Source organism: Eleutherodactylus coqui, chromosome 1, assembly GCF_035609145.1.
Source record: "Eleutherodactylus coqui strain aEleCoq1 chromosome 1, aEleCoq1.hap1, whole genome shotgun sequence".
NCBI lineage: Eukaryota > Metazoa > Chordata > Amphibia > Anura > Eleutherodactylidae > Eleutherodactylus > Eleutherodactylus coqui.
The window spans coordinates 258,658,096-258,677,654 of NC_089837.1; the positions used below are offsets into that span (position 1 = coordinate 258,658,096).

At 41.4% G+C, this 19,559-nt stretch overlaps 1 protein-coding gene across 2 annotated transcripts in view; it reads right to left on the reverse strand.

Moving 5' to 3' along the window:
• Nucleotides 1-11,223: 11,223 nt before the first annotated feature.
• Nucleotides 11,224-19,559, reverse strand: part of FHL5 (four and a half LIM domains 5) — a 134,437-nt gene continuing 126,101 nt past the window's right edge. For both annotated transcript variants that reach the window (XM_066608253.1, XM_066608243.1), the window contains one exon: nt 11,224-12,816. In XM_066608253.1, coding sequence (XP_066464350.1) covers nt 12,665-12,816 — 152 coding nt within the window. In that variant the 3' untranslated portion in view covers nt 11,224-12,664. The remainder of the gene's footprint in view (nt 12,817-19,559) is intronic.

Genomic DNA, 19,559 nt, shown 5'->3' on the forward strand with positions numbered 1-19,559 from the left:
TTAGCACATCCTACGATTCCTCTAAACTGAGGATTTCCATAACTACCGTACCTGTTTGGGAAGAACTAAAGCCTTGTGCAACAAAGAAACTGCTTCTGTGTTTAGAATTGTTTTATCCGATAATTGGTCAAAGTTTCTGCTGCGACAAAAAGGTGCAAAATCATATGCAATTTCAAAAAGCTTAACTCAAGTTAGACCTTGTGTCCACAGGCAGGTCAGATTCCGCATGCGGGAATCTGACCCTGCCCGCAGCTGAGGACCATGCGTACTTGCCCGAGTCTTCACAGCTGATGTGTGCGGAAGCGCCGGCCGCTGCATATGCGCAGTAGTCTTTTTTGTAACTCCTGCTTTCCCGTGGATCGGACGGCTTCCATTGATGTCAGTGGAAGCTGTCCATGTGGGAACCACACTTAAATATGCTGCGATTCGTTTTCCAGACAAAATGGTCCACAAAACAAATCTGAATGCGTTCATTCAGATGCAGATGCCCATATTTCTCTACAGGTCGGCATGAACTGTGGATCATTCTACACGGATTCCACAAGTCAAGTCCGCCCATGGACATTGGGCCTTAGTGTCTTACATTCAACCAGTTTGCAAGCTTCAGTGAGTGCCATCAGCTTAGCCTCCTGAACAGACTTCTTGGAGGGAGTGGTTTCTGTGATTGGTTACCACTGCATAGCTTGTTTTTGCTCATCCATTTCCATGATATTTGGATCCATCTACAAAAAAACTCGAAATTTGCCTTAGCAATGGCATTCTCTGTGACATTTCATAATTTTTTACATTCTAATTTCATGACCTAAAGACAGTTGTGGTTTTCCCTTACCCCTCTTTGGGCCCACATAACTGTGTTCAACACAGAACAGAACATCTAATGGTGAGATTAGAGGTGGTTAGGAGAGCAGCCTTGTATTTAGTGAGCCTGGCAGCAGAAAGGTATCTAGTTTGTGCCTGATGAAGAATTTAGTGAACAACAATTTTATGGGGATTTTCATCTCCACATTTCAAAAGCGATAACCTTTTTTTATTTTTCTTCGACATAGAAATATGAGGGCTTGTTTTTTTGTGTGTCAAACTGCAGTTTTTATTGGTACCATTTTTTGTGCTTATAATGTATTCTAAACTTTTATTCATTTTTTTCAGGGCAGAAAGAGAAAACCTCAATTGTGCTATTGTTTTTTTTTTTTATTACATTGTTAGGGCTTCTACCCACTAGCGGTGTTTTTTAACGCTGCTATATCGCTGCATTTTTTTCAATGGGAATTGCATCGCACAAATATCGCAAAAGCACAAACTTGCGGTTTTTGTGTGATGCAATTTTAACATTAGAAAGTCCCATTGAAAAAATGCTAGTGGGTAGAAGTCCTTAATCATGCAGCATAAACGGCATGATAAATTTTTCCTGGGGTATGGTAGGATTACGACAATACCAAAATTCTTCTTATTTTTTTAGGTTTTTGCACAATAAAAACCCTATATATATATTTTTTTTTACATCATTGCATTCAGAGTCTCATAACTGTTTTTATTTTTCCACGAACGGAGCTTTGTGATGGCTTTTTTTCTGTGTGACGAGCTGTAGTTTTTATTTCTACTGTTTTGGTGTATTGCAATACATTATCATAGCGAACATAGCTTTTAAGGTTCAAGTCCCCTACAGGGACGTAAAAATGTACATAAATACATAAAATGGTGTAGAAAAAAAACACATTAAAAAAAAACCTTTTTGTGCACAAGGAAACGAGAACTTTTGCTGCGAGCTCATGCATTTTGGCCAAAATATTAACCAATACCTCGTATTTATCAGTAACATGCAGTGCGGCTTTGATCGCTGGGGGAGCTCTGGGTGCCAGTGCCTGTGTGGTTCACCTATGAGGTGCATGGCAGCCTGCTGGATTGAAATATGGCATTATTAATAGGTTGTAAGCCTGTATGGAGCACTACATGTATCATGTCTGTGGCCTGACACCCTGTATATGCTTCTTTTGTGCATGAATAGTACTAAGCAGCCATACCCTTAATATAAGGAAGGTGTGTGATTAGCAGTTCATCAGTACCCTTGCAGCTGTGCTTTTGCTCCTTCATTTGGCAGTCTGGCTGTCTGCATGTTGAGGGATGTGGTGTTTATTCCTGCCCTCCTGTATCAGTATATCAGTAAGTATATGGCTGCTTTCAGTAATTTATTTATTTTTCCATCAACTTACCTGTGTGAGGGCTTATTTTTGCATGATGAGCTGTAGGTTTTATTGGTATCATTTTGGTGAACATATAATGTATTGTATAACTTTTTTTATTCATTTTTTTTTTAACCACAAGGTGAAAAAGCACATCAATTTTACCATTGTTTTTTACTTTTATGACATTCACCATAAAACCTTTGATCGTTTTTTGCTTTATATAGCATGGTGTATTACATTACTCAATATTGGGTTCTGTCCCCATGAGTGCTCACAACCTATCTGTATGTTTCTGGAGTGTCGAAGAAAACCCAAATAAGAAGATGTAACAATACATGTGCAACGCCACCTATTGGATAGCAGCATTCCTTCAAATCAGTGTCCAACACTTTATACAGGTCTTAACAAAGATTGGGAATTGAAAACTAAGCCAGATTCCATACACAGACATCTGTTTCAGAGTTTTTGCCCCTTATCAATGTGCAGTAGTATTCTGGCCTGGCTAGTGAGAGACCTATGAGGTGAGTCGGGAGAGGTATTGTAGGTGGCGCTGCAGAGGTATTAACCCTTTCCAATCCACTGTCTGACGTCTGAAGACATTCTGATTGAAGGCTGTACAGCTCCGATGTCAGAAAACGTCCGGCAGGGTATTCTTACTGTAAATTACTGGCCACTCTATTGTCGGGAGCCTCTCCAGCATTTCCCATACAGCAGTACTAGCTCTAGCCAGCAGATGGCGTCATTGTATAATGGCAGAAAGAGAGAACCCCCTAGGAAACCCTGAATCCAAAATTGGATTGCAAAGGGTTAAGCCATCTTCCTCTTCGAACCAACGACCCTTGAGCTGTAAGACAACAGTGGTAACCACTTGGCCATTGTGCCACATAAATCACATATTTTTTCTGTAGGTTGGTATGATTACAATGATACTAAATTTATATATTATAAAAGTTTTTCCACTTTTGCAAAAAAGTTTTTTTACATTGTCTTTTTTTACACTCTTTATTTAACGTTTTACACACATTTTACACTCTTTATGTAACTGAATTCAATGAATGGCTGTGATTGGTTCGAGCACTGGCTCTGATTGGCTGAGGTGGTGCTCCTGAACCAGTCATAGCAATTGCTTGATGGAGGTGGGATGTTCAAGCCCCATCACCAGCTAGAGATGCTCTGCCGGCATTGAGTACTACATGGAAGCCTGACGGAGCGCCACAGTCCAATGGGAGGGACGCAGGCGATGCCAGCTAGGTGAGTATCATTTGTTTCCCCCATGTAGTGTAGCTAGGGCTTATTTTCAGGGTAGGGCTTATATTTCAAGACATCCCCCTTCCCCTGATCAGGGTAGGGCTTATTATCGGAGAAAGGTATTATTTTTGGGAAAACATGGTATTCAAAGCAGCAGCAAACTCAGGTCCACAGCTAGGTCTCCTCACAGGACTTGTCCAGCAGCCTGGGCATTCGTTAAAATGACAGGTGATGACAAAAGAGTGGTCTGTAAGATCTGTGGCAAGCACTTAAAATGTTGCAAGAATGTACACAACCTAAACACAACGTCTATAAACAGTCACATGAACTCCCACCACCTGCTGCCTTGGAGAGCCCACCTGAGCCAGAGGGCAAAGAGTCAGCCTCATCCTGGTCCCTCTCCCACTGCCTCTTTCTCTATCGGCCTCGCTGTTCATGCAGTAGTTGCTGAGTACAGAGTGGCAGTTTTGTGCAGGTGCAGTAGCATGCCTACTTCTGGTCTCTGCACAATTGATGATGGGGCTGCAGGCTTTAGAACCAGGAGTGAGAAACAGAACATAAGTTGAGCCACCACCACCAACTTCACCAACATTCACATCTACCCCATATTCCAGCGTGACTCAGCAGCCAGCTCTTCATCCTCCAGCTATCGGGACATAAAAAAATAACCCCCCTAACCATCCACAAGTTCAGAGCCTGAACACAAGCACTGCACAGCTGCTTGTAATGGTAATGCTGCTTTACAGGCTAGTGGACACAGACGTCTTCTGCAACATGATGCTTCATGTTAACCCACAATACCAGATGCCCAGTCCCCATTTTTTGCCCAAAAAGTTGTCCCTGCCCTGTTCCACCATGTGAATGTTAACATATCCCTGGCATTGAAGAACGCTGTCAGTAGTAGGGTTCAACTACCCATGTAAACGTGGTTCAGCAACCATAACCAGGGACATTATATATCCTTAACAGCACACTAGGTCAATGTTATGCAGGTGGGGCATGAAGCCAAAAGTGGTGTTCTACATTTCATGGTACACCCAAGAGTTGTGGAGCATTCATACTTATCTGTGCCTTCCTCACCCCCTTCTCCTTTTTCTCTTCCTCAACCTACTTATACCACCTTTCAATATATTCCACATCGACACAAATATCTGTATGTGACAAACTCTAAACTCCATACAGTTTTTCACATGGTAAATGCCAAAATGCTGTCCTAAAACTCATATATCTAGGGCAGCACAGCCACGTTGCTGAAGACTTCTTGAAAGCTCTGCAAGTGCAGGCTGACACGTGGCTGACAATCTGAAGCCACGCAAGGTGGTTTGTCAATCTGCTGGCAGCCCTTTACCTCAGAATTCTCACAAACGTACGCTGCTTGGCCTATGTAATGAATTTGGTAGTGCAACACTTCCTAAACAAGGTGCTGTTGCTGGTGGTGTTCTTCTGCTTTGCCATGTTTTCACCTCCTATTTCCTGCTGAATAAAAAAGATGTCAATATAGAAATACGGAGCTACAGCTCTCATGTTTCTTCGAGGAGCACACTCTAACGTCAAGGTGGGGTTGCTGTTAGTGGTGATGAAACTGCTTTTGCTCTCCTTTTTCTGTTTCCTCCTCCTTCTTCTCCCATGATGAAATTTTTCTAAAGCGTAAGAAAAAGCTAGGTAACTCTAAGCTTGTCTTTGAAGAAAGACTGTGCTTGCTGTTCTGTTCACCTGGTAGAATTTTTCCTTTGCAAACAAGCAGCGCACCTGCTAGATCAATTTTTTGATCTAGGAGACCATATATGGGCCTTCTTTTGTTTGACAAAACCCTGTGTTATGATTGAAGCCCACACCACTGTATAGAATTTTGATCAATTTTTGAGAGGAGTGTTCCCCAGATGTGTGGCTGTATACCCATGCTATTTTGGGGGACTTTGGCTACATTGGGGACTTTCTGGAGGGGAAATTAGTGAACCCAATTTTTACTCCCATTGACTTGAATCAGAGTCAGAATCAGCCATCCCGAATTATTGATGATTTTCATGAAATTGGCCAGAAACCTACATAAACCGATTATTCTACTAATTGCCCATCACTATCTGAGAACTTGGGTATGCTGCTGCAAGGGTATATTCATATAGTCATTCACATCAGATTTTCCTGATGCGGTTAAATCTGCCTTTATCAGAGACCGGTGTGTATTCATCATGGATTTCTGACGCAGTTGATTTCAGTGGAAATCCGTCGCACCAGGGATCTAAGTTTTTCTTCAACGTCAATTTCTGCCAAAGATTTGCATACAGATTTTTGCCTCATAAAATCGGGCTAATCTGCATAAAGTAAACCCAATGCGGAATCCCTGTGACAAAGTTACATATGAATTTTTTTCCTATGACACAAATTTAAGATCAATCTGTGGGATAGAATACAACGTGGATTCTCAATCAAATGAATGGGACCTGTTAGAACACAGTTTTTCTTGCTGACTGGATGCGGAAACAGCCTGGATTCCATGAGGATCCTGCATTAGATTTTCTGTGAAATCCGGCAAATGAACAAGGTTTATTTAGAAATTAAAGTAAGTACTTAGTTGGATTGGCGAAAAAACATGGGAGAGCACTCATGCACTGTCTGTGGGCTGTCCGACATACACTGGTACTCGACATTGTATCTTCTATTGCTGTCCATGAACACAGATAAGAATAGGAAATGCTACAATTTTTATTCCACCTGAACCATTGGTTTGTGTGAAAATTTGCCTCTGTAAATAGTCTCATTCGCTATTATGTGTCCATCTGTTGTCCCTTGGAATACAAGGACAGCACATGTACTCAAAATACAGCCATTTGAATAAGTCCTAAATAGAAAATGTAATTGTTTATTCAACGGATGCATAATTTCTTTGTAGTGTTTTTTTTTTAGGGTTTTTTTTGCTATACAAATAACAAGTCCCTTCCCCCCTTTTTGGACAACCGCAGACTTGGTGGACTATGTCGGAACGGCATGGAATACATTTCGCTAATAAAACTGTCAAAGAGGGATGGTGCTGGGGAGTCTCTTTTTAAATATAGACTTAAAGGGGTTGTCCCGAGGCAGCAAGTGGGTCTATACACTTCTGTATGGCCATAATAATGCACTTTGTAATATACATTGTGCATTAATTATGAGCCATACAGAAGTTATAAAAAGTTTTTTACTTACCTGCTCCGTTGCTGGCGTCCTCGTTCCCATGGAGCCGACTAATTTTCGCCCTCCGATGGCCAAATTAGCCGCGCTTGCGCAGTCCGGGTCTTCTGTAGTCTTCTATGGAGCCGCTCGTGCCAGAGAGCGGCTCCGTGTAGCTCCGCCCCGTCACGTGCCGATTCCAGCCAATCAGGAGGCTGGAATCGGCAGTGGACCGCACAGAAGAGCTGCGGTCCACGAAGCAAGAGGTTCCCGGCGGCCATCTTCACAGGTAAGTATAGAAGTCACCGGAGCGCGGGGATCAAGGTAAGCGCTCCGGTAAGCTGTCTGTACGTCCCTGCATCGGGGTTGTCTCGCGCCGAACGGGGGGGGGGGTTGAAAAAAAAAAAACCCGTTTCGGCGCGGGACAACCCCTTTAACACCATCCCTCTTTGACCATTATATTAAGGAAATTGATCACATCTCGGCTTAGTTCACCGAATCCGACAAAGTCAAAATAGGAAAACATACAAACTCCCATATGCTGCTCATATCTATCTATCTATAGATATATATACACACACACACACACACATTATATATATCACACATATAGTTACACTGCTAAGCATATAACCTTTTTCTTAATCGTATTGCTGTAAGAAGAAAAGAGTCCAAAGTTGTTGCAACATGAAACAGACATATTTTCACACGATCATTCGTTTTAATGTACTGAGTTGACTACACATAACTGGTACAGTATTTTGGAATTTCGGGCCCCAATTTTAATTTTGCTCAGGGCCACACTTGTCTAAAACTGCCCCTGCCCCAAACTCTTTAAAGTGCTTTTAGCTAAACCAACCCTTATCATACATTGTGCGATCACAGGTATCAGCAGATGGTAATGACTTATGTAGTCAAATAGCCGTTATTTAAATTGTCTCCATTGACTTTCACTTCATATTGAATTATATGCAGAGTTCTGCACTAAACATTACTAACTTTCTAGAACAGTTTGACAACAAGGAAGGCCAGAACAACAAGGCCACAGACGTGCTGCCACAGCATCTATTTTCCTTGAAGGGGTTTTGTCATTAAAGAAAAAATAATTCTATACTCACCTATTCCTCCCCGTCAGTCTCTTTAGCACACCTTCTCCTGGCTGAGCTTCTGTAGTGTCCCCGGGGTCATCTCACCGCACGCTGGCCGGCTTATTATGAAGACTGCATTCCTCACATTCCTTCCGGCTGGGTCAGTGAAGGTCAGGTCCCTGTGCTGTAGCACTGTTCACTGCCTAGGAAGGAATGCTGATCTATTTCAGAGACATCTCGCATGAGTAATCACTGCAGTAGATCGGTACTGGGGGAGGTGAAGATATGGTAAGTAGACTGACGGGGGAAGATTAGATAAGTATAGAATTTTTCTTTTTTAATGACAGAACCCCTTTAAATTTTTGAGGTAATTGAATGTGACGTGCAAAAGTTTTATTTTCAAATTTTTATACACACTAAGTATAAATCATAGACGCTAAGGCTTAATTCACATTTGCATTGTAGCATTCTGCTTTCCTACACCGTCAAGGAATCAGGAAAATTGGATACAAGCCAGGATGAATCCATCTTATAATAAAAATGAACAGTGATCGAAGGACCTCACTGACTATAATGGGCTTTGTCAGGCTTCTGTCATGCACTCCAGCATTTTCCTGGATAAAATAGCTCAGCACGCTGCACTATTTTGTCTGAGGTTTTGTTCTAGATCTATACTGGAGACCGAAACTAGTCTCTGCTACAGATGTGGGCAAACCTAATTAACCAACATTTTAAGCAACTATCACCAATTATCATTAAACAGGAAATCCAGTCAAAATGTCCAGCAACAGATATGTAATGGTGAAGTCTGTGATCTCAGACCACAATTGATTCTAGAGGAAAAGGCCTCAAAAGAGAGTTTAAAGGGGTTGCTTGCTTTAAGCACTGCACTCCACAAGTGGTGCAGTTTTCCAATTTCAATCAACCCCTTCAAATGTAAAGAGTTTATCCAGGATCAGCTGCATTTACTTCAATGAGATAAGCTACAATACTAGACACAAGCCAGACCTTTAATGTGATATCAGATAACCAGTCATATGTATAGGAGCATTGCTGGAAAATCTGAGGACCTGTATGACGTTATTTATGAGCATGTGATCAGTTACATAAGAGCAGGAAGTCAGAGTCCAGGCTGTGCTGCTGTCAGGGGAGTTTTGTGCAGCTTTTTCTACAGTAAGGCCAGCGGGATTCAACCCTGTGCCCCTGCAGTGACTCCCGGCTTAAGGCCCATTTACACGAGATCGCTTAAACGACAATTTGAGCAACAGCTTTGAGCGACTATTTTGCATAAAAAATAATTGGCATTTAAGTAGCTACTCAGCTACTTGAATACCAATTATGTATGCAAATGAAGCCTTCACTGAACACAGCTAATAGCCTGAGGCTATTATCTGCGCTCAGATCCTTTGTTCTCCACGGGAAAACAATGCTATCAGCATTCCCCCGTGGAGAACAGTGAGCGATGATTTTTAGGTTGACTTGATTTTAATGATCAGCTAAAAGTGCCCGAAATGCAGGTGGCCTGCGCCCATTTACATGCACCAATTATCACAAGTTTTTAGCGATAATCATCCAGTGTAAATGGGCCTTTACCTGTCTGGCATCTTCACTCTGCGTTGTGGACGTGCTAGCTGGCGCACATGCGCGGTGCAGGGCCGGCGCGTCGTAGATGGCACGGCTGTGCGAGGCTCGCACTGAAATATGACATGCCACGATTTCCACTCCATAAGCGGAATATCACAGTTGATATGGAAATACATTTTTCAAAGCATGTCCTGTGGGGCTGTATTTGCTGCAGGATCCTGAACTCTGGATCCTGCTGTGCACATACGGCTGTGTGCATTGGGCCTAAGGAAATGAAGTTCCTCATGAGCAGATAAGAGAAATCTAACACTTGTGTGGGGTACAAAGGAGGAGACTATGCTTGTGGGGGGCACATTGGAGGACTGTAGAGGATTATTACTGTGTGGGAGAAGAAGGGGGAGCATAAGTCTTGTGAAATGTGTTTCTGATCTAAGAACCCAGCAACACCCTTGGCTGCAGCAATAGTTCACTTACAAACATGTTCACAAGGCATTTTGTCACTGTGGATTTGAAATGGAATCTGTACAAATTCTATATCAAATCAGCATCTCTCATTAGTTTTATTGGGAATCTCTGCTGTAGTGTATATGGTGTGGATTTTTAATGCATCCAAACTTGAAATCCACGTGCAGAAGAAAAATAAGTGAGATGTCACTTCTTAATGTGGATTCTATGTTGGAAAATCTCATGCAGATTTTTCCCATTGACTGCGCTAAATCTGTGGGTGCAACAAATGAAAATCTGGTCAGAAATCTGCAGAAACCTTATAGATTTAACTGAAAATTACCCCATATCCTTAGGGGGTCTCACACTGACGTATTCCAACTGCGGAATCCGCGATCGCCATCCGCATATAGGATCCGCGGCAAAACGCAGACAATGAAAGGCATGAACTTTCGATTTTTTTCCTTCACATTTGCGGATATGAACTGTGTATTCTGCGAGCAGAACAAAAATTGCAGCATACCCTATTTTACCATGGACAGCCTCCATTGAAGTCAATGGAGGTGTCCGACCTGCAGCCCCCATGCAATTAACATTGTGTATGAGCTGTGGGTACCCAAATCATTGCCCAGCGACAGCATAGGAGATAAAAAAAACAAAACACCTGTACTGCGCAAGACCGTCACGAGCTGCTAGCAGTCATACGCAGTACAGTTCAAGCAGGTACGCCCGTAAGACCCTGGCCTAACAGACCTAGCAATACATTAGAGATGGAATGTAGCCAGTAGCTACAAAAAGAAGTCGTGTAGAGAGACCACATACTGAATTTTTGCGGCAGAACCCATGAGCCTTTAATCATACCCCTGGGCATAGGGCAGCATGGCCACAGTACAGCCAAGAATTGTGCGCAGATACTGGTGCCTCGGTTTCAAATTGTTTGGTAAATGGCCGCCCAATTCTGCAGGTAAACAGTAGCTTCACTTGCAAAACCGTGCAGCCAATAACAATCAATTTACAAACTATGCCAACATGCTGTTCAGCGCATTTTAACTGTGTCCTGGCTGCAACACCCTGGGGCATTACATTCAAATGTCCAGGGACGTAACTATAGAGGGTGCAGGGGATACGGTTGCACCCGGGCCCATAAGGCTTTTCTTTTCCATATAGGGAGCCCAGTACTATGACTAAAGCCTTATAGTTGGGGGCCCTATTACAGATTTTGCATTGGGGCCCAGGAGCTTCAAGTTACGCATCTGCAAATGTCTATATCCGGACCCCATAATGTAGCAACAAAATAAATGTAAAAAAGTTACATTACTGCATTAATTGGTCAGGGAGGGAGGCACCAAACTGTACCTTTTCCCCAGGTGCAGTTATACCTAGCTACATCTTTGAATAAGCCATGGACAGATGTGGCACTATTGATTGAAGACAGCTGCCATGTATTTGAGCCCCTTTAAACTCTTTCCTTCTCTGGTGATCCAGGATCACATACTTCCACCAATGTGATGTCCTCATCTGTATCTATGACATGTCAGAAGATCATTTTAATTGCCTTTCCATCGCATATGTAAAAAATATTACGGCATAATAAGGTTACAAAATGTATTCCTCCACCATGTGAAGGTGATTAATGGAAGCTTCACCTTTACTGGCTTATAAATAGCTTTTACCAGTATTCACAACAATGACTATACATGGCTTTTTGTGTAGCTTTCTTGATCTGTCAGAAAAAAACATACATTATAATGGCCACCAAGGCAGCCTGGTGCATAGTCTATATAAGCCCTTTTTTTCTATTCTCACATGTTGACCCCTAATGGCAACGGAGAAGCTTCCATTCTTCACTTTAGAGTCAATCAGGGGCCATTAGGGCAAGGTGCAAAAAAAGTCCAATATTTGTGTAATATATTGATATTAAATGCATTTGTTTACAGTGCTCCAGGCAATTGGCACATGTTGCCCACAAGTTTAGATTCACATTACACACATTAAGCATTCAAAGCAGAAGTTGATTGCTTACGGCACCTAAGGTTAAAATATAAAATGCCCATTGAAATGTCGCACTCACATACACTCTTTTTTTTTTTTTAAATCAAGCACCTAGAAGCAGTTGTTGTTTTGCTGCAAAACGTGGCAGATATGCAAATGATAAGAGCTATGGCATGATTAGATAATTGATCTTGCCACCTGAGGCCCAAAAAGTGGTTCTATCCTTGGCCTTTAAAAAGACTCTCAGTAATTACTTGTGTGTAGTGGACCTGTTTTTTTTTGGTTGTGTAGAGCTTGTTGACCACTAGACGCCTCTACGATGCAATCAAAGAGATTTCATCCAGTTAACAGAATTTGAGAGGGAACGCATTTTTGAAATTGATGACTTGTCCATCAACTTGTCGATTCTGACCAGATTGTTAGGAGGTGTTAGGACCAGTGGATGCACAAGGGCATGCACTCAAGATGAGAGGGCTCAGGACGCCGTCGACAGACCACCAGTAGAGAGGATCCAGAAACAGGTGGCACTATCGTTACAGGCTCCCGTGTCTTTCAGAACCATTTCCAACCATTGCTTGGCTGAAGGGTATTTGGACCCATGGCACTCATTACATGTATTGCCTTTAACACCCACTGTCGCCTCTGTTTGGAGTGCTGTGGTGAATGACAATCCTGAACTGCCATGTAGAGGAACCAGGTACCCTTTAGGGATGAATCCAGGGTTAATTTGGCCACTGATGACGGCCTTGTTTGTGTCTAGAGACCTAAGGGTAGGAGTCTCTATCCTATCTTTGCCTTTTTGAGTGGCACAATGCCCCTACTGCTGGTGTGATGGTCTGGGGGGCTATCGCAATGATCCTATTGCTCTGATATTGTAATCACTTACTTATATCAATGTTACAATCACACATAGAAAGTTTAATTTGTTTCTGACAACTTCTTCTAGGTGCCTGATTTTTCCCCCGATGAGTGTATATCTATCTACATCTCCTGGCTGCACTCAGCGCAGAATATTTTGCTTTCCTGGGAGAAGAATCTTTGGCCAACAAGGGAAGCTTTACACTTTGAACAGGCGAAGCAGTCACTGTGCCACTGACAATCCTCAAAGGAGATATACTGGCCGCCTCCTTGACCTGTGCAGATAGGAAAGGGATAAAAATGTGAGAAATAACACAACAATGCAAACAAAGCACCTCCTTACATTAGAATAGCTTCTTATCCACATAATGGTATGAAACAGCCTCTATCTTAGTTTGTGTGCAAAATAAATAGCTGCTCCATAGCAACAAACAAAATATTTGGCTCTATGCTTGCTTTAGCATCAGCAGTGAGTCACTAAGAAACATGACCCCCAGCCATGATAAAAACCTTCATTCAAGACTCCATGGGCTGATCATATTATAGTGGTGACAACACAGGTGTCTGCTAAAGCAAAGGGCAATGTTCCACACAGATGGATGTTACAGCAGATGGCAGACATTGTAGAACATTTGATGAAGTGGCTACGTACAAATCAAGTTTTGCTCTATCTTGGTTTACTTGCTGAGCATCGCTGCTATTGCTTATTCCGGTTATAATATTCTAGTTATATTATAGGGAGAATAATTCGGTAAGATTATATTATTGTTTATATAATCTTTATTGACCAATAATCCTGATAAAATAGCTTGAACACTCAGTTTCCACCATGCTGCAGTAGATACGTTTCATGTATAGTATTATACACAATGATGCTATGTAGCACATACACAATGAGATATCTCGCTACTTATAATTATTGAGATACCTTAAAGTTCTCAAATGAATGGACAACAGGGATCTGAGCCTTTTTTTCTATATTAAAAGGAAAGGGTGGCATCATAACACTAGGGAATTCTTAACAAGTGCAATATTAAGTGCATCTGATCACATAGAAGGTATGCAGCTATGAATGGTTATTGAGAAGCCTTTTAATGGGGTTTTCTGGGACACCAATATTAAGAACCTATCTGTAAGATTGTCCATCATTATAATTTGGTAAGGCCTGACTGTTGACATCCCCTGCTGATTGAAGGAGTGGCAGTGCATCAGTTTGTAGTGGTGGAGCCTGGTACTGCAGCTTACTGCTCCTCTATCCCATTCAAGTGAATGTTACTGAGCTGCAATATCAGGTACAGTCATTATAAAATATACAGCGGTGTGCCTCTGGTACACAATGAAATTGATGAAATAACCACAAAAGCCTCAAACATCACTCCATGTTACTCCTCGAAGAGCTGTCCTCTGCCTTTGACATGGTTGACTACTCCCTCTGGCTACAAACTCTTTGCTCCCTTGGCATCACAAACTTAGCTCTTTCCTGGTCAGTACGATTACTAGAATACCAAATTTATATATTTTTTTTTTGTTGTACTACTTTCATTTTTCCAAAGATTTTATTTTTTTTAAATATTTGCTGCCACCATCTTCTGACAGCCATAACTTTATTTTTCTGTCAACATAGTTGTACAAGGAGTTTTTTTTGCAGGACGTTCTGTAGTTTGTATGGAGTATGTACAACTTTTTGGTTGCTTTTTATTACAATTTTTCTTGGAGACAGGGTGACCAAAAGAAACACAATTCTGGCATTGTTTATTTTTTTTATGACAATGTTCACATGGGGGGTAAGTAATGTGTTACTTGGATAGACCGTACATGCCAAATATGTGTTTGGATTTTTTGTTTAGATTTTTTTTATTATAAGCAATGCAAAAGGTTTTTTTAAAACTTTTATTACCATTTTTTTTTTAAGAAAACTTTTTGAAACTGAATTCTACATATTTTTAGTCCCCATAAGGGACAAGAACTTTCAAAAGTTTTATCGCTCCTGCAGAATAATGTAATACCATAGTATTACATTATACCGCAGTCTCACAGGCATGGCTTGATAGGCAATGTACCATGCCCGAGGGCCTTTCAGAAGGTCACCGGGTGCCATGGCAACCGCACGGGATCCCCGAATATCAATCAGAGCATTTAAATGCCGCTGTCAAAATTGACGGTGGCATTTGAACGTTTAATAACTCTGATCAGCAGCGTTGCAGATTGGAGCTGTTGTGGGTTGGTCTCAGCGGCATTGTATGAAGCGGGATTGACCCCTGATTCCCCTCCATGTAAATCGCAAATGTACAAGACATGAAGGCATGCCCTGCAGTATTAAAGGGAATTAGTTATCAGAAAATGACCTATTGTGTAAACCTAATTTTCATATTAATAAGCATATTTTTTAAAGAATGTTTGGTAGAGATGAGCGAGCATACTCGTCCGAGCTTGATGCTCGTTCGAGTATTAGGGTGCTCGAGATGCTCGTTACTCGAGACGAGCACTACGCGGTAGTGGATGAATTGGAAACTGGATGAATTGCAGGGAAGGGCTTATATATTTAAGCCCTTCCCGACAATTCATCCCGCGATCGCCGGCAGCCCATTGCTTTCAATGGAGCCGGCTGTATTGCCGGCTCCATTGAATTCAATGGGCTAACATCGTTCTGCCGGGACAAGGTGAGTATATATTTTTTTTATTTTTACACATTTCTGGATGAATTGCAGGGAAGGGCTTATACATTTAAGCCCTTCCCGACAATTCATCCCGCGATCGCCGGCAGCCCATTGCTTTCAATGGGCTAACATCGTTCTTCTCTGCCACAGCTGTTACAGCTGTGGCAGAGGAGAACTATCTTTATGCTGACAGTGCGGGGGGGGGGGGGTCTCACTCTTGCCACTATTGTGGCTTAATAGTGGGACCTGGGAACTTGAGATGCAGCCCAACATGTAGCCCCTCGCCTGCCCTATCCGTTTCTGTGTCGATCCCATCACTTTCTTGAATTTCCCAGGTTTTCACAAATGAAAACCTTAGCGAGCATCGGGCGATATACAAAAATGCTCAAGTCGCCCATTGACTTCAATGGGGTTCGTTACTCGAAACTAACTCTCGAGCATCACTGAAAGTTCGACTCGAGTAACGAGCACCCGAGCATTTTGGTGCTCACTCATCTCTAATGTTTGGCAATTTTTTCCCTAATTTTCAATGTCACTGTAGATGTTTAAAAACAATCCTAAAATCCAGCATTTTGCACACTGACCACCAAGCCTAATAATATGCTTGACACTTCCTTTTCTTTAGAGAGAAAATTTCAGCAGTCATCTCATTATCACGGGCAGGATTACAATGAAAGATAAGACCTCTATATAGATAACAGGACATCCACCATTCACAATGGGTGGTGTCACAGCTTATCTACTCCCTCTCCTTGCACAATGACCTCTACACATGTCACAGGACATCCATTAAAACTATATTAATGAAGACCTCCCACCGCAGAAAAACACAGTAAAATAGAGCATGCGTAAATCTGAGGCAGAATCCCGCATGTGAGGACTGAGCAAGAACCTAATAGCTGCGTTATTTTGATGTGGATTTACGCCACTGGGAACACAACATAAATCCGTTCGTGGGCATTAGCCCTAAAGGCCCCTTTGATGTTTATTGTTATCTATATATGTATATAAAGATGAAAGCCCTGACTGACTCACTCACTCACTCACTCACTGACTCACTGACTGCCTGCCTCACTGCCTGACTCACTCACTCACTCACTGACTGCCTGTCTCACTGCCTGACTAACTCACTCACTGACTGACTCACTGACTGACTCATCGACTGACTCGCCACTAATTCTCCAATTTCCCGATGTCGCAGAAACATGAAATTTGGCACAAGCATAGATTATGTACAAAATAGGAAAAGTAAAGGGGTCCCAACTCAATTATTCAATTCTAAGTGCACAATAATTAGCATCTAAATTTTACGTATGTAATCTCATTCTATCACATAAAATTTGGACCGAGCATTGATTATTCAATTCTAGAGCAAAAGAATTAGCAACCAAATTTTACGCACGGAATCTAATTCTCTCACTTCCCGGTGTCATAGAAACTTGAAATTTGGCACGAGCATTGATTATGTCATAAATAGAAAAAGTTAATGGGTCCCAACTCGATTATTCAATTCTAGCGCAAAAAAACTAGTGTCCAAATTTTATGTACGGAATCTAATTCACTTTCTGATGTCATAGAAACTTGAAATTTGGTACGAGCATTGATTATATCATAAATAGGAAAAGCTAATGGGTCCCAACTCGATTATTCAATTCTAAGCACAAAAGAATTAGTGTCCAAATTGTACATACGGAATCTAATTCTCTCGCTTCCCGATGTCATAGAAACTTGAAATTTGGCACAAGCATTGATTATGTCCAAAATGAAAAGTTAATGGGTCCCAACTCGATTATTCAATTCTAAGTGCAAAAGAATCAGTGTCCAAATTTTACGTACGTAATCTAATTCTCTCGCTTCCCGATGTCATAGAAACTTGAAATTTGGTACGAACATTGATTATGTCATAAATAGGAAAAGCTTATGGGTCCCAACTCGATTATTGAATTCTAAGCGCAAAAGAATTAGCGTCCAAATTTTACGTACGTAATCTCATACTCTCACTTCCCGATGTCATAGAAACTTGAAATTTGGCACAAGCATTGATTATGTCATAAATGGGAAAAGCTAATGGGTCCCAACTCGATTATTCATTTCTAAGCGCAAAAGAATTAGCGTCCAAATTTTATGTACGTAATCTAATTCTCTCACTTCCCAATGTCATAGAAACTTAAAATTTGGCATGAGCATTGATTATGTCATAAATAGGAAAAGTTAGAAAAAGCTACCACACCTGAGAAATAGACCTACTATCTAAGCAACGTCCCACCCTAACACTTCAGAGGACTTAAAATACTAAATTGAAGCAAGTTACTGGAACGCCTCCTAAATAAATGTAATATACAGAGAATAATTGATTGAATACTTTCTGCATATACTTAACAGTCTAGTTACCTACCCTGTTTACTGTTCTTTAGTCTGTTTTCACCTCTTTTTATTTTTCCCCCTCCTCTCCTCCCCCTTATTATGTTCCCTCCCTCACCCGCCCCAAACCTCCCTGACCTAAAACTTCTGTTCTCCAATAAAAGTGTAAATCTTCCCCCTGTGAGGGGCATTTGTGGCAGAATGTTGCCAAACTTAAAATTTTAACTCAATAAAACCTTTTGAAACATAAATAGGAAAAGTTAATGGGTCCCAATTCTATTATTCAATTCTAAGCGCAAAAGTATTAGCATCCAAATTTTACGTACATAATCTAATTCTCTCACTTCCTGATGTCATTTTATATAAAGGAAACGTCGCATGGTTACCTCCACGTGGTGTTCCCTGGGTAACGCAAAGAACCATGCAAAATGGTGAACATATGTTTTTCCTCGGTATCTCTAAAGTAACCACGACTTCAAAGATTTTCCGTGTAAACACCAGATAAACACTAGTGCCAAATTAACTCGGGCGAAACCGGGTATATCAGCTAGTTCATCTATATATATATATATATATAAAGGTGAAAGCCCTCACTCACTGACTGACTGACTCACCACTAATTCTCTATCTTCCCGATGTCGTACAAACATGAAATTCAGCAGGAGCATTCTTTAAGTTCTAAATAGCAAAAGTTGATTAAGTCACAACTTGATTATTTAATGCCAAGTGCAAAAGTATTGGCACGCGTATGTAATGTAACTTCCTGGTGTCATACAAACATGGCATTTGGCACGACCATTCTTTAGGTCCTAAATAGGAAAAGTAAAGGGGTCACATCTCGAAAATTCAATCCTAAGTGCAAAAGTATTGGCACCCGTGTGTAATGTACCAAATCTAACTTCCCGATGTCGCACAAAAATTAAATTTGGCACAACCATTCTTTAGGTCCTAAATAGGAAATGTAAAGGGGTCACAACTTGATTATTCAATGCTAAATGCAAAAGTATTGGCACCCCTATGTAAAATAACTTCCCGCTGTCGCACAAACATGAAATTTGGCAGGAGCATTCTTTAGGTCCTGAATAGTAAAAGTAAATGGGTCACAACTCAAAAATTCAATGCTAAGTGCAAAAGAATTGGCATCCCTATATAATGTACCATATCTAACGCTCTAACTTCCCGGCGTCGTGCAAACATTAAATTTTGGCACAACCATTGTTTAGGTCCTAAATAGGAAAAGTAAAGGGGTCACAACTCTATTATTCAATGTTAAGTGCAAAAGTAAGTGCACCCCTGTGTAATGTAACTTGTCGGTATTGTACAAGCATGAAATTTGGCACAAGCATTCTTTAGGTCCTAAATGAGGAGAGTGGGAGGTGTGGCACGTTCTGCAGAGGGACATCGGTACATGCAGCCTGAGGAGAATCTAACGCTCCTCTGTGTATACATATTTTATTTCTCGATTACTCTAAAGTAACCTTGACTTCATAAAATTTTCTGTGCAAACAACATGTAAATACCCGTATCAAATTAAATCGGGTGAGGCCAGGTATACCAGCTAGTTTATTATGCAGCTATCCCCAGTATATATAAGGGAGCTAGTGTTTCTTTGGTTAGTTATTTCTTTCTGTCTGAAACTCCTGGCCTCTTTTTCCTCAGATGGCCATATGAGCTCAATCCTGACTAGGCCGAATTTACTTGGGGTTATGATCTCTGAAACCATTCAGATTCTCAGTTTGGCTGCCTGCACATGAACAGGTTGATTTCCAGATGTGAGATCAGACCCTGTGCCTGGCCGGTGACCCTGCATACCAGTCTTGTTTCTTCTTCATCTGTACTACGGATCGTCTGGTTGTCCTGTCGTCAGACATGCGCAATACAGATTTTCACACACCATCTCTAAATGATGACGCGAGTACCACGACCTTTACGCAATGTTAATTGCGGAAGGGCCATGTGTCGGACAGCTTCCATTGACTTCAATGGAAGCTGTCCATGCG